Here is a 24,182-nt window from a genome sequence, read left to right on the forward strand (position 1 = left end):
CCGACTGAGCCACCCAGGTAGGTGCCCCTCCACTACTTTTTAATGGAGGCTTTGGAAAAGTCAGTATCTTCATCTGTAAAGGGTGAATAAGAACAGAACCTACTTCACAGAGTTGTTTTTGTTTTTAAAATAACTTTATTGAGTCTTATTTTACAAAAATACACCTTACTTTTTCAAGTGTAGAATTCAATAATTTTTAGTAGATTTACTAGGTTGCTAGGTTGTGCAACCATCACCATAAATCAGCTTTAAAACGTTTTTTATCACTCCTCACGCACCTTTATGATTAATCCTGTCTCCTGCTCCTTCCCACATTTGTCTTTATCTCTTTGCTTTTCCTGGATAGGTCATGTAAATGAAACACAATTGATGATATCATACCATATATGGTATCTCATGTCTGGCTTCTTTCACTGAGAAGAGTAGTTTGAAGTTCATCCATATCATATGCAGGATGTCTTCTTAGTTTGTTCCTTTTCACTGCTGAATAGTATTTCATTGTATGAATATAGTTTCTTTCGTCTATCCATTCATCAGGTGATGGACCTAATTAGGTTGTTTCCACTTCTTGGTTATTATAAATAATGTTGCTAAGAAGACTTACATTCAAGACTTTGTGTTGGATTTATGTCTTTAGTTTTCTTGTATAGACACCAAAGAGTGGAAGTGGTAGGCCATATGGTACATTTATGTTTAACATCTTAACTCACAGAATTGTCCAACGCTTAGACATTACATAGAAATGGCCTCACCCAATGCCACCAGGAATAATGATCAATGAAAATTGCTGTTGTGATTGTTGCTGCTACTCTTTTGTGGGACGTTTCTACTTGTTTACTGTGCAGGTGAGGAGGTTAAAATAAAGCTCAGAAAGGTTACCAATTCACTCAAGACCACACAGCTAATCGATGGACAAACTGGAATTCTCTCTGATGTTTTCTGACTCCAAGCCTAGCATCACCTACTACCACCATGGCCAATACCACACTAAGCATCCTGAGGAGCACAGCTCTGCTACTTTAGTCCCCTGCAGAACAAATACCGTGGGCACCTCACTGCATAAGAAATAAAAATCTTGATTTGTGTGCTAGGTATACAAAGCCTCCTATTATTTTCCCACTGATCTTTCCTGCCTGATTTCCTACTGCATACCTCCACCCTATCCTCTCTTCATGAATCCCCCAGGATGACTCTCATTCCAAAAACTCAGCCAACACTCTTTGGGCTACTATACCTTTGTTGGAGCATGATCTGAGTTCTTGAATAGTATTTCTCACTTTTGCCTTATGAACTTTTACCCATCCTTCAAGGCAGAGTTCAAGTCATACCTCCTATACCTTCTTACTTCCTCATCTTAGTGACTCTGGTTAAAATTAACCTGTATTTTCCTAAGGCACTCAGTTATAATAGGTACTCATGAACACACTGACTTGAGCTGAAATGACTGAAAAAAGGGGGGGAAAAAAACCTCAGCTGTGTAACGAATGACCTAGCTATGAGAAGTACTAATTTTTAAGAATTCAACAAAAGTCATTTGTAAAATTCCCAGGTATAGCAACACAGTGTTACTTGTTAGAGAGCACCTAGGGTAGAATCCTGTTCCTCACTACCCACCTTCCTCTGTGTACCTAGAACACCTTATTTGTGCTTTAGGCAAATTCTTATCACACTGTATTGTATATCCATTTATATTTGTCTGCCCCACAAGACTGTGAGCTCCTCCAGAGAAGAAACCGTGTCTTATTCATTTCTGTATACACATTGCCCAGCACAACGCCTGATTCGTGTAATGGTGAGTATTCACTTGATGCTGAATGAATGAATGAGAGGGTTAGTGAATGACAGAATGAGCTGCTCTCTCTGTCTGACACAGATAACCCATTAAAAGTAGGTAGTACTCTCTTGCCTGACATCAGAGTTCTAAAAGAGGTTTTTTTCTTTAAAAAAGATTCTAGGGGCACCTGGGTGGCTCAGTCGGTTTAAGTGTCTGCCTTCAGCTCAGGTCATGATCCCAGGGTCCTGAGATTGAGTCCCGCATTGGGCTCCCTGCTCAGCGGGGAGCCTGCTTCTCCTTCACCCTCTGCCTTCCGCTCTGCCTATTTGTGCTCTCTCAATCAAAAAAAAAAAAAAAAAGAAAAAAGAAAGAAAAGATTCTAATCTTCCCATTGGCCTACTGTTAATTCCACTTCCTCCAAATGGCTATCTGAATAAGTCAGTAAGAATATATGTAGAATATTTTCTTCCCAGTTCCTTCCTTTAACTCTTTCTAAACAAGAGCCACAAAAAAAAAAAAAAAAAAGAGCGAGGAATAGCTAAAGAGAAAAATTTTGCAAATTCTGTAAGCTCTAAAACACGGTGACTTTTCTTAAGTAGGTGGTCAGATTCTAACAAGGATCCAGCAGAGGCCTTGCATATAGTACAGGCATTGTAAATAGTTGTTAAATAATTGGATCCAACAAACATTTATTAAGTGCCAATGAACAAGACCCTGTTACAACCTTCTAAGACTCCTGGTGTAAGTGAGTTACCCAACATATATAGTGGTAACAATAATGACAACTATGTATTCATTCAGTCATTGTTCTATGGCACTATTTCAAGCGTTTTTATATGAAATAACTCATTTAATTTTCATAATAAGTCTAAGAGGAAAGTATTAAAGATGAGAAGATGAGGATGAAGAATCTGAGGTTTACAGAAGGTTTCAGAAGTAATTAGTGTAATAAGTAGTAGAACTGGGACCCAGGCAGTCTGGCTCCAGAAACTCCCCATGAGAATGCTTCTAAGCTTCAGTGAGGGGCCATGTCCCCTCCATTTCTGTTTCCCCAGCACTCATAACCACTCAGTGACCATTTGCCATTAAACTGTGCCAACTGCAAGGCTGACAGGGAGTAGGAAAAGAATACAGATACACTGTGTTACGCAACAATAATATGGCCTAATGTCAGGGTAGGAAAGGGTGGAAGAAGCCCAGGTTTAGGAGCCAGACCAGAGACCTGGGCTTGAACTCCAAATTCACCAGTAACTAGCTTCGGGGTTATTTCTTCTCTGACAAAAAATTATCCACCCCAACACCCACACACTCACCATTTCTGGGCCAAGAGCCATTTTGGAAATTTGAAGGCTCTGTAAGATTGGATTCTACCCGCAAAGACTCAAAACTAATTCAAAATAAAGATGACTAAGTCTGAGGTTAAAAGATTTACCTCAGGTCACACACCTGGTTGGTACTGGTACTAAAATTTAGTTTCCCGAGTTCCAGCTCAGTGCTCTTTCGTTTAAGTCACAGAGTTTCACTTGAGGTAAAGAAGTTGAACAAAACACCATCAGAAGCAAATTATTCAAAACGGGACTTTCCAGAGCCAGTCTGGAATTGGACAGCTGCCTCCTTGTGTTCAAGAGAGGCACACCCCAGTTTCACTACAGATCTGAAATCTAACTCTCTCTCCTTGTGATGTCAGAGGCTGGGGACATCTTCTAAGCAGTGAGTAATGCTCTGAAGATAAGTCTCCCACTGCTCTGCTACGTCCTAAAAATTCTCTCTTGCCTTCTTTCCCTGTTGGGATGTCCTACTCAATACCAAAAATACCTCTCAGTGAAGGGGACTTATTCCCGGAAGAGAGAAAGTCACTATCACCTCCCTGTTGGCTCAGTTCTTTCCCTGAAAGGCTTGCAGCACCTTTTCTTTTAAATTCTCTACAGTTCTAGAATCTGGAGAGAAGAGTAGATTAAATGTGGCACAGGAAAAGGAGGGCACTGTCCAGAGAACACTGAGTGTGGTTGGAGCAGTGGGCGCAAACATGACCTCAAAGGTGTGCATGTACCTTGAATAGAGATGGCTGTGTGGACATCACCTATAGAACTTTATGTGCTTAACAGCACAGAGGACAAGTGCCAAGTATCTTTGGAGCCAAACAAGCCAGGGCTCAGATCTTAGCATTTTCACTCACTAGCTGAGTGTCTTTATATTAGCAGCTGCCCTCACCGAGGCACAGTTTCATTGGTTAAGAAAAGCGAGATAATAACTTCTTAAAGGGTTGTTGATGAGGACAAGATCTCGTTGTAATTCCTAATAGCAAATCTCATACTTAGCAGGGGTTTAATATTATGCTAACGCTTCTCCCCCATGTTTTATGGTTGAAACAAACGTTTTAGAGTGCATTCTTTGGAAACAAAGAAAACACTTTGGGGCTAGTATAGCACTGAAACTGATTTGTCCAGCCACTGTTCTATCATAGAGGCTCATAATGCAGGGAAAATCTCAGAATTGGCTGAATCTGCCCTTCTTCTGAATAAGAGAATCTCATGTTAAACTTTCTACATCCTATCTAGACGTGCTCTTCCAACAGGGCACGCGGAATGAACCACCTCCCAGGGAAACACATTCCATTTTCTGCCAAATCTCTAGAGGGCTAAATGGTTCACTGAGGCAAAAATGGTCTCCACTACAAATTCTACCCAGTGTAACTCTGCTCTTTTCCCTGACAACACAGAATGGTGAAAAGGGCATGTTTCCCCAACATGGTTCCCTGCTAAAAATCGGAGTGACTCCCCTCCACAGAAACCTGAGGAGTAGGGGGTAGTAAGTAATCCCACCAACAAAATCAGAAAATGAAATAGAAGGAGCACATTCCATTGTTGCAGTGAAAGAGGAGGTAAAGGTAAGTGTTTCTACAACTTCAGTAAAATCACTGACTCAAGATCAGGAGAAAAGGCAGGAATTGAGGTAAAAAGAACCAGCTGAGATGTCAATGCCTTGAACGCCAGAAAGAGTCCATAGTTGGTTCAGTTTAATAATTTGCTGAGAGCAATTCTTTATCAAAAGGTAAATGAGATGAGGAGGAAATTGCACCTTGAAGGCAGGATCATAGGTGTGAGATGTTCCAGACAGAGGTGATTATGGGAGCCACCTGGCTCACAGGTAAAGTACCCAGGGATCCCCCTGAGATGTGGACTGCAGAGGTGAGACCAGAAGCTGGGCGCTGTGGTGGACACGAGGCTCTGTGCTCAGCAAAGGGGCCGGAGGTGTCATCTCTGATGTGTGCGTTCTCAGTGGCAGGAACACAAGATGCAGAGAAAGCACGGGCGTGAGGAGGTTTTAGAGTCCATGTTTGTGAAAGAGAGTGTCTCACGGATGACCTAGAGAATGGGGTTGACCTCAAATTTCCTCAAGAGGGTATGAATGTTCTAGACCCCCTTCTGTGGAAACAAGTACTATATACATAAAGGGGATGCTCACCTCACTCTAAGATATTTCTGGCTAAATCAACCTCTTTTTGAGATATTTCTCCCCACTTAGTTTGCAGTAATAGGTTGTGGTCTCCAGACACAGGGCACAGAATGACTGGCATTCTTGTAGAGCTGAAGCCCAAGATTTTCTTTTCTCTCGCAGCTGCTCAGCAGAGAGAATGGTGAGAATGTGGGGCCTCTGTGGTGTCACCAACATTTAGTAGGTGTGTCGCCACTGCTGGGGACTGTCGGGGTGTTCAAAATACAAACAAGTTGCCCTTGTAGTCTTTCAAACCATCATATGGTTTTCAAAACAATTCTGTGAGCTGGGAAGAATGGCTATTTTACCGTGTTTTGAAGTAAAGTCTCCATTAGTCAGAAGGAATATAAAGATTTTTATTCTCCTGGATCTTATATTTTTTTATTTGTGTAGGGCTGGGCATAATTCTGGTCTGATACCCAGGACAGGCTTATTTATTTGTTGGTTGGTCCTTTTGATGATTTGTTTTATGTGTCAACTTGGCTAGGCAACAGTACCTGGCTTTTTAAACAATATTGATCTAGGTGTTGTGAAGATATTTTGTAGATGTGGTTAACATTTATAATCAGTGAACCTTAAGTAAAAGAGATCACTTTCAATATTGTTGGTGGGCCTCACCCCATCAGTTGAAGGTCTAAGAGCAAAAACAAGTTTCTTGGAAAAGAACAGATTCTGCCTCAAGACTGCAGCATTAACTCCTTCCTGAGTTTCCAGAAATTCAAACTTGCCAGTCCCCACAATTGCATGAGCCAAATTCTTAAAATAAATCATAAATATATGTATATATATTCTCACACTGATTTGGTTTCTTTGGACAATCCTGACTGATATGGTCTGTATCTCCAGGTAGCTTTCACTCTGCATTTTTATTTCCAGATGGTGCAAACTCAAGATCAGATTCTGAGTCTTATTCAAGTTAGCACTTCCCTTCTCCCCTCCGTGGTAGCAGGCCATAATAAAAATGTTTAGCTTATGGAACACACAAAACCCCAAATAAATGGATGAACATATGCCAATGGCATAACAAACAATTATGTTTTTAAAAATCAACACAGGACATGTATGCCCCAATACCATATATAAAGAGTGGGCCATTATTACAATAAGCAAGACTAATTGTAGAAGGCTTTCCATAGGTAAGTTTCTGAGTCAGATTAAGAGGCCTGGAGGGAAGGTGGTTTGGAAGGGTGAGGGGCATGGAGAAAACAGCCAATCAGAGGGAAGCCTAGAAATGATCTCCAGGTGAAGAGAGACAGACTGGTTAAATTTGCAATGAGAGAAGAAGAAATAACCAGCATGCATGCCCACACACACACACACACACACACACACACACACACACACACACACGGCAGCCAACTGGCACAGGGGCGATCTGAGGGACTCACTGTTTGTCAGGACAGGCACTCTGCATGGAGATGTAGAACAGTGGTTGCCACTGAAAGCCTAAGACCCCCCCAGCGATGCAAAGCCATGGAAAGCCTCTCCCAATGCTTATGCATCACACTGAAGGTGTGGGTTTACTTCACAGAACTGAGCCTCTGTTAGCAATGCAGGATTGAAAAGGAAGCCACAGTGTCATGCTCTTAGTCTGCGGGACTGTCCTCCAAAGCCAGCAAATGGAAAACTCTGGAGGCTTCACCTTCGCCTTCCAGGCAGATAGTCATGTAGCCTGAGGGAATGCAGCAGCTCTTGCAGGAGCCCAATTTTCTTTTTGTGCAGATGGCAGTCCAGATTGGCAGCACAGATCTTGAGACATATTTTTGTCTCATGGACATTGTTTCAAGTTCCCCAAAGCTAGAGCAGTGGGGCAGTTGCAAAGTCATTCGGTTTCTCTGTCCCCATAAGCAAATTTCCCCTCATCGGAATCTACCCCCAACTCAAAGAAGTCCGTTTTTCTTTCTCTTCTTTTACTTACATTTCATTGCACTACCTCTCTTTCACTGTTCATTCTTTTCAATGATGTTTTTCTTTTTTTTTAAGATTTAATTTATTTATTTGAGAGAGAGAGACAGAACACAAGTGGGGAGAGGGGCAGAGGGAAAGCGAGAAGCAGACTCCCCGCTGAGCCCCCCATAGGGGGCTCGATCCTGGAACCCTGGGATCATGACCTGAGCCGAAGGCGGATGCTTAACTGACTGAGCCACCCAGGCACCCCTCAATGATGTTTTTCAATAAATATTTTTTGAGCACCTGCCCTGTGCCAGGCACTGAGTACACAGTGTAGAGGTGTAAGTAATCAAGAAAATGGGCAGTTATAATACACTAAAAAGTATTAACATTTATCTAGTGCTTTCTGTGTGTGGCATTGTGCTAAACCCTTTACATATATTAAACTAGCTCTCACGACGATTCTCTGCTGAAGGTCTCATTATTATCCTCATTGTACATATGAGGAAATGAAGGCCCGGAGATGTGGAATTACTTGTTTATAGTCCTACAGAAAGAAAGGAATAGAACCAGGACTAAACTCAGCCAGTATGGATCCAGATCTCGCCTGCTTAGCCACGAGGTGGATGGAAGGGGCAGGTGCCGAGTAGTGTGCAAGAGAAAGCACATGTCCCTGGGAGCCCACAGGAGGGGCCAGCAGCCCAGACTTGTGGCCCAGGGAGAAGTGCTGTATTTGAAATTCAAATCAGATCACATCAATCTTCTTCTCAAAATTCCTTCATGGCTTCCCACATAATTAAGAATAAAATTTACACGTTTCATCCATGGCCTACAAATGCTCTGCTCAACCTCGTCTTTCTCAGCTTCTTCGGCCTCGCTCTTCACTACCACCCTATTGATCCAGATCTCAGGCTGGAGCACCTGGAAAGTGTTACTTACTGTCTCTACCCACCCAGCTCCCACTCAGTGTTCAGGTCGCAAATTCCAGGTCATTTACAAAGGCCTTCCCTGTCCCTTAATCTACATTAATTCCAATAATAACTAATGATAATAATAACTAGAGCAAACGCTAAATAATACTAGATGGTAGGCAGTACTCTAAATGCTTTACGTATAACAGCTTACTTAAATATTACAACAATCCTAATGGTAAGTACTAGTATTCTTCCCATCTTTACAGGTGAGGCAATATTATAGTATTCTGTACGTTTCTTCATTATAATGATCAAATGTGTAATCTTGTATTTATTTTCTTAATATTTCCTGGGCTACACGGCCCACGAGGTCAGGCTCTAAATTCTTTCTCTTCACTATTATATCTCCAGTGTCTAACACAGTGTCACATATACAGTAAGCATCTAATAGACATTTATGGAATAAATTAATAAACGAATGATGGGCATGTATGAGACACCTCTTTTAAGATTTACACATTTTTTATTACTTACAATAAAATGGATAGGTAACAAAGGAATTAAAGGGAATTATTATATAGTAATTATGAAGGCTGTAGGTAATTCAGTATGTTTGTTTGCTCTCCTGTTGTGACATGCTCACCATCCCCCGTTCCGTCAGTTATAACTTCCGAGGTTTATAATGGGGGTGGGGCAGGGACAGCGTGGTCTAGACTAGAGGAAAGAGCATGTGTTTTTCAAGAAATACAGACCTAGGTTTCAGTTCTGACTTTGTCACTAATTATGTGGTTTTGAGAAGACCCCATGTATTCCCTGAGCCTCCTTTTCTAAATCTGTGAAATCAGGACAACAATCTGCAGGACAGTTCAGTGTTGAGAATTAAGTGAGATCATGCATGCAGAGTGCCTAGCCCAGTGCCTGGCACATATCAGGACTTGAATAACTTCTAACCAACTGAGCCACCCAGGCGCCCAGGACTTGAATAACTTCTAGTTCTTTTCCTCTACTGCGCTAAGAGGCAGGCAGGTGGGCTTCTGAAATTCTATGCTTTGCTAGGCAAGCAGTACTAGCCAGACTAGACCCTAGAAACGTGAAGTCAATGCACAAGTCAGGGGGTAGGGGCAAAGACTGCGGTACTGACCGGGCTGCCTCCACGGATCAAACGGACTGGATAATTGCCATGGCCCCACCTCACACCATGCACACAGCCAAAGGGGAGGCAGGAAAGTAGACAAAACTCCGAGGCATGACGTTTGGTACTTGTCAACAGCTCTGGCTGGGAGTAAGTCAAGACAATAAACTAAGAAAAAGATCCAGTGAGTTCTGTTGCCTGTTCTCTGTTTCAAGGGGACAGTCCCTGCTTTGTTTCCCTTCTCTTGGGTGAAAGACTGTTCCCTGAAATGCTTCTGGCTTCCGAGAACAGCTCTAAAGGCAACTCCATAAAGTGCTGGCCAGGGGTTGATCAGAAGCAAGCAAGCAGAATTCACCCTGCCCCCAAGGATCATGTGGTTTGGGGGATGCAGGCGGGAAAAACAGGGAACTTAGAAAGTTCTCTTCCTTCCTCCTTCATTTCCCTACATTCATGTTTATCCTTCTCTAGGCCAACCCTGACCTCCTTCTTTTCTTCCTCCCTCCCAATAAAGGGAAGAGAAAGAAACAGGTGGGTAGGAGGGGGCCTTCCCATTCTCAGAAGAAACTGAGAGAGGGCAGAAGAGCCTTTCCAAAAGAAGTCAAAGCCCTCCCCTAGGCTGGCCTCTGCTAGTAGGCTTTGTCTTCTCTCCAAAGGGAAGCTCTGGACCAGCTTCCGTTGCTCATCTCTGCTGAGCTCCCTGAGTTGAAAAGCCTGTATCTGTGCAGGTAGGTACCAAGCCCTGAACACTGTATTTAAATACAACTGTAATGAGCTGTGGAGCTGCAATTATTCTATCCTATAAAGCGAAGTCCTCTCACGCTTATGCAAGAGAAAGCTCTCAGTTAACTATGATCCAGTTTATCAGAGTCCTAACTGAGCGTTCTCTGCAATCTGTCTTTAGGAGAAAGAGCCATCCTGTATGGTGTCCTACCTTCAGCTCCAAATGTATTTCCATATAATCAGATTTTTATGGTTTCAAGGAAAACCAATCTTAAGCTTCAAAGACAGCTTGCCTTCTAGATTGTATTCCTATAAAAGGGAAGTAGATCAGAACCTTTTAGACAGATCTGTCACAGGACTTTCTGTTTTGGTTCCCTACTTATGCCAGCAGGCCTGGGCTCTCAGCTTTCGCACACTGACTACCTGCTATGTGCTGGGGGCTGTGGGAAGCATGTTGCATAACGTGATTAATAAGATGATACTAATATTGTCACTTTTCTAAGTGCTTTTTGTATGTTCACACATTCAATCCTTACAACCAACATAGGAGGTTTGTAAAATTTCTATCCAGGTTTTGGAGATGAGGAGACTGGGACATGGAGAGGTTAAATCATCTGTCCCAAGGCCACATACTAATGGAGTTGGGATTTGAAAGGGGCAGTCTGGCTCCAGAGTCTTTACTTTTAACCACTACATGCATACCTTTTCTCATTTAACCCACACAGCAATCTTACACGATAGAATATTAAAATGTCCACTTTCTAGACCAAAAAAACCTGAGTCTCAGAGAAGTAATTTGTCTAAGGTATTGGCCCACGGATTCCCAGCCCAGCTCAATTCAATATACTAATTGAGGACCTACTTTGTGCGAGGCACTGTACTTGGCACTAAGAGATAATACAGAGTAATAAGCTAGTCACATTGAGTCATTTTTTTTATTGTATTTATTTTAACACTGCCACTTATATCATATTTATTTTAACACTGCCTGAATAATGGACGAGAAAGGCTTACTTCCAGTGAAAAAAAGTTACATGTAGTCAAGATTAGCCAGGAATGTCAGCATTGTATACATGCCTGAGAACTAGAAGATATTTAGACAAGCCAAATATGAGCTCTCATATCCTTTCTGATTCAGGCATGGGCATATGCTCATTTGTACTTGTTCAGTCCATAAAGATTTACTGAGCATCTACTATATTCCAGGTCATGTTCTATAAATTGGGGATATAAAAAAAAACATTAGTACTTAAACTTGAGACAATCTTAGTTTAAAAGGGAATAAAATTAAATAAATAAATACAGCATAATATGGCAAGTGCAATAATTGAGATTTTGAGATAATAATAATTAATAATTGAGAGTAATTTTGGATGAGTTGCAGGGAGCACATACAGAAGATGGCATATATGCTGAGTCTTAAAGGATAAGGAATGGACTTTTAAGATGGGAATGAGTAAAGGAATTAGTATTTACTAAGCATGTGCTATAGATCAGAATCTGGATTGAGACTATGTATTTAGTTGAATCCTGACTCAGAATCCAAGAATCAGTGAGTGGAAAGAACTGGTTCACTTGACAATGGAAGAATATCCCTGAGCTGAATATGTGAGTGATATTTTTGGGAAAAGGCAGCCCAGACAGAGGGAACCGCATGCACAAAGGCAGAAAGGCAAGAAGAGCCTGGCATATTTAAGGGACAGTATGTTCAGGGCATCTCTGCCATCAGCTGTGCGTGGGGCTTAAAGTGAAAGATGAGAACAAAGAAGGAATTAGGAGCAAAATTCTGAAGGAATTGGTAAAAAGTGGGGATCCTGTGTTGAAGGCAAACGATAGCCAGCTAAGCAAATAACTATGACTGGGTTTTAGAAGAGTAATTCTAGTACCAGGATAGAGGGTGGATTGCAACGGGGAAGGCCCGAGGACAATAGATCAAGTGGGAGGACCAACATAATGGTCTAGGTATGGGGGGATGAAGCACTGAACTAAGGAGGAGGGGGTAGGGGGTGATTAGAGAAACAGCTACAAGAATTGACTGTTGGAGGTGAAGAGAGAGATAAAGGATGGACTCTGAAGCCACTACTCAGAGCCAGGAATATAGGAGAAGGAACAACGGTGGAGGGGGGATGGATCCAGGCCTCCAGATGAACCAAAAGGGGTTACCAACGGTGGTCAGATGTCTGGCATTTATGTACATACTAAATAAAAAAAGAAAAACAAACATATATATAAATATGTGTACACACACACACGAGCTGATAAGCAAATGGGGCAGTGCTGGAGTAGGGGAGCGCCGGTTAGAAAGGGAGATGAGAGCTGAAACCAACATGGTGGGTTCCGATGACCAGATCTGAAGAAAGCTGTCTGCTCAAGATGGCTCCCTAACTCTGAGCCTGGGAGGGAGAGGCGTCCAGGTGTGAGGTGAATCTTTGGCTCTGACTCCTGGGGCTGCCCAGGTAAACAGAGCTGTCAGAAATACCCAGAAGGAGACAGACGTTTCCTGAAGGGCTCTCTCCCACATGCCTGGGAGCTGCATGACCAGGCTTGAGGGAGGCAGCAGCTGGGGTTTGGGAGGACACAGGCACGTGGGCAGCCTCCTGTTTCCTGCGGCAGCTCTGCAGATGAGGCAGCTGGAGAAGTGAATCTTTCTCTCTAGCCTCCTCCTCCACCCTTTGCTTCAGAGCCCCGCTGCCGTAGCACTGAGCGGCTGCATAAAGGTTGATTCATAGATGAAGGGCTGTGGCCACCAGCGGACAGAAGTGGCAGAAAGAACGAAGTGGTGCGTGTGCTTGTGCGTGTGCGTGCGTGCTCAGAAGAAACCTTTAATGCAGGGAACTAACTGTATGTCAAACACAGCCTCACTGGCAGACAATAGTGGTTTGCCCAGACGATTTATGCCACCAAATAAACATCAAGATGGGCTGTGTAGAGCTAAAGGTGAGACACGTTTTCAGAAGTGGGGTGCCACCCCTCACGGTCTCAAAGACAGGAGATGCTTTACACACAAAACACCGAGGCAACAATATCTGGGCATCGCCTGAGCCTACTGTAACCAAAGAGAAAGAAAGGCCGGAACTAAAATGCAAAAGAAAAAAATAAACTGTGTTTGGAGATAGGTCTGCTACAGTGTAAACTTTTCCCTTTCTCTGGCTTACTGCTATAGCAAAACCTGATGGTTGTCTTTGTAAAAAAAACGTGTCTGTATCTAGGTCCCTGGCAGTGATTTGCCTCTGGGAGGGCCAGCAATCTATTTAATGACTCCATTGACGTCAATAGCATAACTGAAATACTTACTAACATGCATGATTCCAACTTTCAGGGGGGGTGCGGTGGGTGGATGGTGTTTCTCAGCAGCACAAAAACATGAAGTGGAGTCAACGCGGAACGGACTCAAGGCTTTAGGCAGCAAGTGGGAGATTAGATGCTGCAGGTTTCATTGGTTCCATTGAATAGGAAGAAGCAGTCACACTAAATTTAGAAATTAATTTTGAACCAGTGAAATAGCCATTAATGAGCAGGGCTCTATTTCTGGCAATGTTTGCTCAAGGGTAACGTTTTAACTATTCACACTTTAGTTGACTTGTCAATGTTTTTGCAATTACCCACACTTAATTTTAGACATACATGAAATAACTGCAGATCAATATAAATAGCTCGATGTTGATGCTCTGGGGTAAATGTTCAGAAGAGGGCTATTTTAGACAAAAGCAGTTCTTATAAAACAACCGTTCGGGGAATTATTCCCAGAATTACCAGGGCTTTTCTAGTGCATTTGCCCTATTGTTTTGTATGCAGGCTGCTTAAACACTCGAGGTGAGTCATTAAGGCAATTATCCCAATAATTCAGGCCACAGGACAATCAGAGCACTAATGAAAAACTTCTCTGATATTTCTAGTTTTTTCTCTTATTCCTTCCCTTTCTTTCTTTCTTTCTTTCTTCTTCTTCTTCTTTTCCCTCTCTCTCTTCTTTTGGTTATCGCCCCCCCACCCCCCTAATCTCTCCTTTGTCTTGCGTGGCTGCGGCCTTTGGGAACACAATTGATTTTATCCGTATTTGTCCCCAGTGTTGTAATCCTGCCTCAGAGTTCTTGCTTAATGTAGAAGCCAAGCAAACGTCCTGCTTATGCCAGGCTTCATTGCCAGCCATCTGACACAAGCCACTGCTGTGGTTCTCAGAGAGCCTTTTACTAGTGCACACACAGTCCATCTCTCATCCCAGGCCCGGGCGGCTCCGGCAAAGAATGAAAACTCAGTCAATGTCATGACTTTCAGAAATTCTTAGAATCCAAGATAACTCTCTGAGCCCCTTGTCCATTCCTCGAACCGACCCTGTGTCTGGCACACCCCCATGAACTTTCAAGGGGATATTCATAATCAAGTAAAGATATAGGAGGAACTCATACTGAGAAATAGGCTTCTTAGCAGAAAGCCCCTTCTTCTGCTTTATCAACTAGTAAAGCATTATTTCCTCCCCCTAGAATGGCCTGGACACATAAGAGAAGGGATTCCCGTGAGCACTGAAAAAAATTAATTAAGTCTGTTTCTCACTTAGGCCAACCTATTTCAGACATACTGGAAAGTCCTCTGTTATCACATCTTATTTCTCCATATACAGGCTTTTCTTGAAAAACATCTAATTGACTGGTGTTAAAAACCACCTTAACACCACCATAAACTAAGGCTTTGGAGACTCAGGCTGGGAGAGACTCTGGGTCTGCTGCAGTCTGGCCTGAAGTCCTCAGGCAATTTTCTAATCATCTTCGTGGCATGGTTTGCTGTCATTTCCAATGACCCATGGACGTGGAGGGTTGTTCTTCATGTCATCCGACATGTTATATTGGTGATGCTCTTGCTCAATATGTTTATTGTTAAATTTTTAGAACAAGAAGATTAATATAGACTCTCCCACCATACACATCAATTCACCTGCTGAAACATTGTATATACAATATATATTACCAATCAAGTCACATTTATATGAATCAGAGGTGCTGGCCATTAAAAGGACTACTTCTGTAATCCTTTTGTAAAGCAAAGAGTCATTTTGTAAAGGCAGTAAACACTTGATGATTTATCCTTTCAGGAAATTCTTGCTTCCCATGACATATCTGTACTCAGTATTGAAAGGCATGCAAAGGCAAGGGATAGAATGGGTGGGAAAGTGAGACAATTATCCTACACACACACATACACACACACAGTCACCTGCCCACTCGTGCACACGCATACCCACACACACACATTGATTTTCCTCAATAATATGTTTTTTTCTGTTGAAAACAGTTTGAGGCCTGAGATCCTAAAAATGACTTCCAGTTTCCATGTTGAATGTGTACAGATGATAGAAGCCTGCCTTGTTTTGGAGTGCTCTTTCTTCTATGTTTTTCCTCTTTCTGTTCCAATCCTGATGCAGCATGTAGAAAAGGCCTGGAGTTCCTGCTTGTGGAAAGGCAAAATGCGAGAAAAATCGAGATGTTCACCACACTCCACAGCATTAGCATTTTTAACACTCTCGGGAAGATTTGGTGCCTCTTTCTCCTTAAAGCAGGAACATATCATTTCCATGCTGCTATACTTTCTGCATTTTGAATTCTCAATTACTTTACTCTGGCTTTGCACTCAAAGTGCAAAAATGCCAACTTTTTGTATTTAATTCTTTTTGTCCAAAAACCCACACGACCTCACAAATACATATATATGCTATTATAGCGTGTGTTTCAAACCTCTTTTCATTTAAATGCAATAGCTGATGTTTTTTCATAGTAAAAAAGCCACAGTTGAACATTTTTCATAGCCATAGAGATAAAAATATTAACTCATTATTAAAATTTAATTTATGAACAGTTTTCTTCAGATAAACTCAAACTTTATGCAGTTCTGGCCAAATCAAGATTTACTGTCTTCCTACTATGTGAAAATAGCCATGCAAATGATTTTGATTGATAAAGAGATGAATAAGGCACAGCTCCTGCCCTCAAGGTGCTCCCATGCAAGAGACACATTAGCCATGAATTACAATATAACCCAGGATGGGACTGTTGCCATAGCACACAAAAAGGAGCAATTACACTGATTTTCTAAAAAAAAAATTGGGATGTCTTTGCAGAGGAGGGAAATTCGCGTTGTACGGCGAGAGCTGAAAAGAGTAACCTTGGTTAAACGGCGAGAAGACTAAGCGATTTGCTTTAATTTCCCCCATGAATTATTTGTTACTGATTAATTTGTAAGAGCAAATGTACCAATTTAACCATGGGTTCTGACAAGCAGCTTTTGAAATGAATTGCATCCCCTTCATTCAGATGCATGACAAAAAAGCCTTTTAAAAAATATTTGGCTTTTCTCTTTCTCCCTCTCTGTCTCTGTCTCTCTCGTACACTTGCTTTTTATCCAAGAACAGTTACCCAAGTCAGTCAGGCTTTCCTAACAAACTGGATTGTTGCTAAATGTGTTTACATGATCATGGGATTCTTGTATCTTTTATTATAGATTTCAGTGGAAATACATGAGTTCAACTTTAGTGATAATAAATGAAAACCTGATATTATCATGAAAAATCATCCTTTAAAGCAGCACTCCAGCTTTCAATTCTGTTTGCTCTGAGCTACTTATTTTTCATTCCCTTTTAAAGTTTCTATTTAAACACATCTCTTTGTCACATGCTGTTAAATATTAAAATACCAGGAAAAATCTGCCTGACTTATTTAAGCTGATAATAAGAACAAAACACAGGATGTGTGTGTCCTCCTTCCTTTTCTGGCTGTGGTTAAGCGTTAAGGAGATTTTGAAACCTATAATTACGTAATAATTGGTATCACTACATTCTCTTCCCGATGAAAAGCCAGAATTTTTGTAGTTTGCCACAAAGACAGACAAAAACAAATTGCCTAAGTGGTATTGTCATTTCTTCGCTCCATTGTTTTAAAAGAATTTAGCAAAAGAATCCCTATGCCAAGCTGTAGTTACTGTGCCAATAATCACAAAACGATCTTTCCAACAACATCTCTGGCTAATGAGCTAATTTATAGAGCCATAAATATCACGTATTCTCCTAATGTTTGTCAGTATTTATTACAAGAAAAAGAAAACAGTTTAAATATTCAAATTGATGTCAAAAGCTTCTTAGTGCATTTGACTAACAGAAATGTGAGCAATGGTGTCTCACGGGTAAGCTAATATGATGAAATGATAGGAGTTCAAAACCACCTCCTTTGATCTCCAACTATGTAATACCGGTTATATGTTAAAACACTCTATTTAGTTTCCTTTTATCTAAAGGAAATAGTACATCAGCACACCATGTTTTTAAAGCCCCTGGACGGAGTACTATTTTCTTCTGTTTCCTATCACAAGGTCTAGAGGCAAACTTACTTTTACTTAATATCTTCCTTTCACCTTGATTCTTGTTCTCAATCTTTTTTCTAATAAAAATATTTTTAAAAGTGTGTACCATAAATACTTCTGAAGCCAATGAGCCAATGGAATCTATGTTTTTGTTCCTTTGTTTGTAGAAGTTGGGCTTTTATATTATTCCCGTTACCCTCGTGGCTGTGAACACAACATACAAGGAAGGAAGATCGCTAAGTATCAAGCAAAGGGAATGGCGTAGCTGGAAAGAGAGAAGTGTTCAAGGCAGTGCAGTTTGGTGTTAGGCGGTCTCAACAGAGCTCATCTGACTTGTTTCTCCTGTGGTTTTACTCAGGTCCACTGCCACACTAGTGGGGACAGATTCAAGGTGGAAAACTCCATTTTGGACTTGTAACTGGTTGCATCTTATGTCAAGTACAGTTACTGTTCGATATATCTCCAGGGGGCTCCTTCAGGGTGGCCCTGCCCCTCCACACCTCTCAACTCCCCATGGGAAGCATATGCATGGCACTGAAAGATGAGATGTTGGGTTTCTTAAAACACACACACACACACACACATACACATTTGAGGAACAAAGTTGGATGACCTCCAAGGGAAATGATTTGTGACCTGGAAAAGTCTTTGGTTTCACACCTGGAAAGGATGTAGATTCAAGTGGGACCTATAGCTGACGCTAGGAGGAAAACCACTAACATACCCTGTGGGATGCTCAGGCCAACCTGGGGGCCCCTCAGGGCCTTTGAAATCAGCTGTCCTGGCGTTTATGGGGGCCAGCAAGCCGAGGTGAAGTTGCACTATCAATAGAGCTCCGCCTCCTGCCTCCCTTCTGGGAAGCCCTATTACCACACATCCATCACACCCTGAAAACCCAGGCGTGCACATGATGGGAAAAATAGTCAAGACTGCTTTTCATTTGATTTTACATGGAATGAAGGAAAGCTCCACTATGCCTTTGAAAAAAGTCACCAGGAGAATTTAGAGGGCCACCATAAGCAAACCAGTTCTATTATCTTAAAGAAGTTTCCGCACAAATGGCACCTTGATTATTTTGAAACATGGAGCCAGGACTCATGAGGCAGCTTACCTTGCAGGTTGACTCTGGAGACAGGTGGCTGACTAGCAGCAGCTGGGGACCTCCTGTGGAGACCAAGAGGAAAGAAGGCCTGAGTCTTTGTATGAATATCACCTCCATGTTTCCCTCGCCCCAACCCCCGGGATCACTGCGGAGTTTTCCAGGTCATAATGAGCTATCAAATGACATAACGCTATCTCCGGAAGGTGATGTCCCAGAACACTAGTAGATGACTGCAGCCCTCTCACAGCCAGATGGCCTGGAATTTCCCTATGCACAGCCTCCTGGAGGCTCGGACTCTCCAGGAAGGAAGTCGTTTACTCCAGGTCCCTAACCAGCCCCTCTGTTTCAGGTTTCACTGTTCCAGGGGGCCCTCAGACAATACGCTTGCTCAGGAATAATACCAAATGTCAAAGTGGATCCCGATTCCTTTGGCAGCACTGCAGCAAGTCATGCCAGAGGAGCCCTTAGAGACCAATCAGTCCAGGCCTCCCTTTTGCACCTCAGGAAACTGAGACCCAGAGAGATGAAGTCAGTTGCCAAAAGTCACGCAGGAACAGGAATCCAGTTTCCTTAACCTCTGGAGTGGTCTTTTTGCAGAGGAACTGGGCATTATTCTACATTATAATAAGCCTGCTGATGTCAAGAGTCCAATGAAACAAGCAAACAAATGCAGGCTCCATGAATACTGGGCTCCACCTTTTGTTTTTTGTTTTCCTTTTTTTCCTCTTTATCTCCCAATCCCGCCCACCGCTGCTCCCCACCCCACCCCCGCCGGTTTTGCTGGTCTCACCAACCTCTTCATGCTTTTTAGAACTTCTGCTTAGCACATTACAGGAGAGCTTCCCCCAAATAGTCTAGAGCAGTGGCCCCCAAACTGTAGGGTCATCAGAATCATCTAGAAGGCTTTACTAAGACCCACGGCTAGTCCCAATCTCCAGGGTGTTTGACTGAACTGGCCTGGGGTGAGCTTGTCCATTTCTAAAAGTGCCCGGTGGTACTGATACTGCTGGTCTGGGGAGCCCATTTTCGGAACCACTGGAATAGAGGGGTGTCTGCCCCATGACAGAGCAACAGGATATTAGCAATAAGCAAGAGAGGGAGACGCTAGGCCAGTCAGTGGTTCTCAAGCATGGATGAGTATCCTACTCACTTGGGGAGCTATTAAAACCATGATGCCCTTCCCCATCCCTGGAGAGGCTATTTCAGTATCTGGGAATCTGTATTTTTCACATAAATCTGTGAATTCTGATGCACAACCAAGTTTGGGAAGGAAGCCACGTTCTAAATGACAGAGAACGGCCTGCAAGGATATTGTGAAGAAAGGGTCTCCGTACTGGGATGGCCACAAGTTCTCTTCGCAGATCTGTAAGTGCACCAAATCCATCTATGATCTGTTAGAGGCAATCTAGCTTCTAGGTAGCACACCTGATAGCTGCGGGCTCTGATGGACAGGGATCGCACTTACTGAACATTTACTAGCTAGGTCATCCTAGGCAAGGTACCTTTAAACCCTCTGTGGCCCGACATTTTCTTGTGTAACAAAGTAAGAACGATCGCCCTCCAACAATCACTTTTTTCCCTACCAAACATCATGCTAGGTACTTCTTAGCTTCCACTGGGAATATAATCATCTCATTTTCAGGAGAAGGAAACTGAAGCAGAGGTGAAGAGGTTAAGAAACATGCTGAAGCACCATGGTTTATAATTGGTGTAGTTGAGATTCAAAGCTAAGTCTTTCTAAATCCAAAGTGCATTCTCTTTTCGCTATTCCATCTGCTGATAACACCTGCAGTCATACTGAGGGCTGTTTTTCAGGAAAAGTAAGAGATTAAATTCCAAACTCCTTAGCTTAGCATTCAAAGTCCTCTGCTCTTTGGCCTCAACATACTTTTCCCAGCTTATCAGTTGGAATTCCTGACATTTCATCTCAAACCATTGACTGGCTGTTTGATTTCATGTATCTTGTGCTTCTCCTTAATAGCACTTTAAAACTGTAATTAAAATAGACACTAAGTAGTGTTCAATACAGAACTCTGTAGTTTAAATATAAAATTTATACAGGCAGGGAACAGCTTGTTTACTACTGGATCCCTGGGACCCAGGATGGTCCTTCATATGCCAAGCATTCAGTGAATCCTTAATGAATGGAAGAAGGAAGAAAGGAAAGAAGGAAGGGAGGAAAAAGGAAGGAAGGAAGGAAGGAACTCATACTTTGCCCAAGCCAAACTTGATCGCTTATTTTTCCTTGGACACGCGCTATCCCTTTCCTGACATTGCTCAGGCTATTCCTCTGAAAGGGAACCTCTCTCCGCCCAAATCCACACTTGTAAATATCACCTACCCTTCTGTGATATTGTGATTTAGAATAAGAAATGTGTATTTGATCTTTGTCTTCATTCCTACCACAGAGCTCCTAAAACTCTTGGAATTTGAAGAGAGTTCTAAAAAGTGTGCTTTGTTAGGTTAATGAGATTTATGGAAAGCCTCTAGGTAACCTAAGGATCGGGGCTGACTGCCAGGGGAACCACCTGATTAGAAGGTTGGCACTTTCAGCCCCACCTCAGACTCTGGGGAGACGAGAGGAGCTGGAGACTGAGTTCAGTCATCAGTGGCCAATGATTTGATCAATCTCGGCTATGTAACAAAACCTCCACAAAAACCCAAAAGGACTGGGTTTGGAGTGTCTCCAGGACAGTGAATGTGAGGAGACTGAATCTCTTCCATTTGGCTGTTACTGAATTATATCCTTTTATAATAAACCAGTATTCTAGTAAGTAAACTGTTTCTGAGTTCTGTGAGCCACTCTAGCAAATTAATAAAACCCAAGAAGGGAGGTCATGGGAATCTCTGATCTACAGTCAGTGGGTTAGAAGCACTAATAACAAACTGAACTTGCAACTGGTGGCTGAATTGGGGAGAGTCTTGCAGGACTGAGCCCTTAACCTGTGGGATCTGATGCTATCTCCAGGCAGGCAGTGTCAGACTGAATTGAATTTTAGGGCACTCAGCTGGCGTTAAGGGAAAATTGCTTGGATGTGTAGGGAAAAAATCCACACATAGGAATTGGTGTCAGCATCGTACCTTCAAAGGTGAAATGCCATCGTCTGCAAAGGATGCCATCATGTTAGCTAAAATGGACCCCTCTTCTAATATCCCATGGTGCTTTGTTTGTACCTTTAGGGTTATTTCCTCCTGTTACAACTCATATGTGCACATATTACCCCTACCGCTAGTCTGTGACCCCACTGAGGGGGGGATCCGGTGCTAACTTCTTTCCGTATATCCTCTGTAGGCCCCACCAACCTGCCTCACAAGTAGTGGGCACTCCATAGATGTTGGTGAACTGTTGATTGAATGAACCCTTGATGTGACAATCATTTGAGAAGCCAAATACCACATGAATGTTTTATCTGGTTTCCTTTTCCTCTACAGTCTCGGTTCTATATACCACTCACTATTCCCACAAACCCAGCATGTGCTCACATTACTGGGCCTTTGCATATGTTTTGCTCCACTCACTATTTTCCTCCCTTATAAGTGGCAGACTCCTTCCCCTGTACAAGGAATCCCCTCAGCCATCACTTCCTCAACTGTGCCTTCCCCACTGTGAGTAGTCACCCTCTGCGTTACTTGTGGCTTGCTGCCCTTGCCCCATTCTAGCACTGCTCAGACTGTCTTGCAGTTCCTACAGTTCCTATTTTCTTGTCTGTCTCCTCAACTCACCTGTGAGAAATTTAAGCAAAGACTGGATCTTGTTTATTTTTGTAACCTTGGAATTGGCAAAATATTTGTTATGATAGAGGTATTCAATATGTATTCACTGGATTAATAACATGCTGTTAATAATTTTATTTTACCTGTCTTCCTGAGTTCCAAAGAAGGCTTTTGTGCAAGGAGACATGGAACTAGGGGACCGTAAATGTTTGGGAATCTCTGCTTTCTTCATGGTTTGGCTACTCACAGCACCCAATTATCCCAATGACTTCTTGAAAATGACACAAATTACATAAATCCCTTTGTCCCAGGAGTTAATTTTGAAAACCTAGCTCTTATTTAGAGTTGTTCATTCAGATAAACATCTGCGTGTGTAAGCTTTGCAAAGGCAAGAACCATATTTATTTGACTTACCACTTACTCCCAAGACCTGGTGCAAAGAAGAGGCTCAACACACATTAAATGAATGAATGACTTCTAGAAGCTACATTATTGCTTACAGGGCATGAGACTGCCAATTAGAACCTGTCAGGAGTGCCAGAAGAAAATGTCATTGGTTGCCCAGTTTCCAGTGGTCCCTAACTTACACAAGAATCATAAGAAGTTATATGCCTGGATTAAAGACAGTGAAATTAAAAGGGAGGATAATTTGGCCACAGCAGTTAATATTTTATAGCCCTGGGGGTGCCTGGGTGGCTCAGTTGGTTAAACGACTGCCTTCGGCTCAGGTCATGATCCTGGAGTCCCTGGATCGAGCCCCGCATCGGGCTCCCTGCTCGGCGGGGAGTCTGCTTCTCCCTCTGACCCTCCCGCCTCTCATGTGCTTTCTCTCTCTCATTCTCTCTCTCTCAAATAAATAAATAAAATCTTAAAAAATATATATTTTATAGCCCTGAATAGCACAGTGGAGAAAGAACTGGACTATGAATAAGAAGACAGGAATCCTAGTCCTGGCTCTGGCACCTTCCAACTATATAGCCCTCAGCAACTCACTGAACCTCTCAGTTTCTTCCTCACTTGGGGAAAGCAGGCGGCAACTAACATTTACTGCTAATTTACAATGTGCCAGCTCCTGTGTGAACACTTTTCCATATATTTCCTCACTTACTCTGAGGAAATTTGGCTGGGTTCTTTCCCCTCTGAATGCTCACGATTTTATTATTCTCAGCTAATTTAAATCCCATGCCAAAAGACATAAAGCAATGAAAGATACACATTGAAAACAAAATTAAGTGGTTATTAATTCTTTCTCAAAGATTACATGCATGTTGATTAAATTATGCCTTTGAAGAACGTTGAGACAGAGATGTTACATGATTTTCTGATAGCCATTGGTAATTTCGGCGATGTTAGAGGCACAGTTGAATGATGGGGGACACCTTTTTGCTCCCAGCTGCTCTATGCCCTGGTTATCAGACTAAAGAATGGTGGGCATTCTCACTTGTAAGTGATTTCTCCATCAGCTGAAGCCAGTAAATGCTTTAGGGATGCTTATCTGAATTAACAGCTCTAAATGAAAGCCGTATTTTCAAAATTAACTCCTGGGACTAAAGAAATAATAGGTTTTAATTTGAAGCCAAGAAATACAGGCCCAATCAAGCATCTCTCAATGGAACATTTCATGGAAGTGCAAGGAAGTCACCTCAACAGAAACTGAGATTTTCACCCTTTGGGTGGTAAAGCTCAGGCAGACAATGAGCTATTTTTGTGCAGAGCAAAGAGCCAAAAGATAAAGGAAATCTTGACTTATGAGAAGTATAGTTCTATGTGGGAGTTCCTTCTCATATAATAAACCACACTACCCAGATGTCTCAAGAAAACCATTCCAAGGACAGAATTATTGCTTAAATGTTACGTTTAAGGCAAGGAGTGTTACTCTGGAACCCAAGTCAATGTCCCAGAAAGCAACTTGTGAGCTCCATGAATCTTACAGTTTCAGTTGTTAAGACAAATGAATATGTGGGGGAAATGCTCTCAGATGGTGGACCCATTTTTCTTGTCCTCAGTTTTCTTTCTTTCTTTGAGGGTATTGACTAGAAATAGGTTGGAATGCATTAAATGAACACTCAGTTTTCCAATCTTCCCCTGCTAAGCTGCTTC

General features: G+C 42.3%; 1 protein-coding gene and 1 long non-coding RNA gene across 3 annotated transcripts in view; one reads left to right on the forward strand and one right to left on the reverse strand.

Moving 5' to 3' along the window:
- The window catches only part of PDE4B (phosphodiesterase 4B), a 187,286-nt gene that overhangs the window by 82,011 nt on the left and 81,093 nt on the right, over positions 1-24,182 (reverse strand). Inside the window, exon 5 of the mRNA XM_035018339.1 lies at positions 18,378-18,430. Within this exon, the coding sequence (XP_034874230.1) occupies positions 18,378-18,430 (53 nt within the window). The remainder of the gene's footprint in view (positions 1-18,377; positions 18,431-24,182) is intronic.
- The window catches only part of LOC118019305, a 90,755-nt gene continuing 76,288 nt past the window's right edge, over positions 9,716-24,182 (forward strand). For both annotated transcript variants that reach the window (XR_004681651.1, XR_004681650.1), the window contains exon 1: positions 9,716-9,930. This is a non-coding gene — a long non-coding RNA (uncharacterized LOC118019305). The remainder of the gene's footprint in view (positions 9,931-24,182) is intronic.

This window comes from Mirounga leonina, unplaced genomic scaffold (genome assembly GCF_011800145.1).
Source record: "Mirounga leonina isolate KUSES-001 unplaced genomic scaffold, KU_Mleo_1.0 Mir_173, whole genome shotgun sequence".
Taxonomy (NCBI): Eukaryota; Metazoa; Chordata; class Mammalia; order Carnivora; family Phocidae; genus Mirounga; species Mirounga leonina.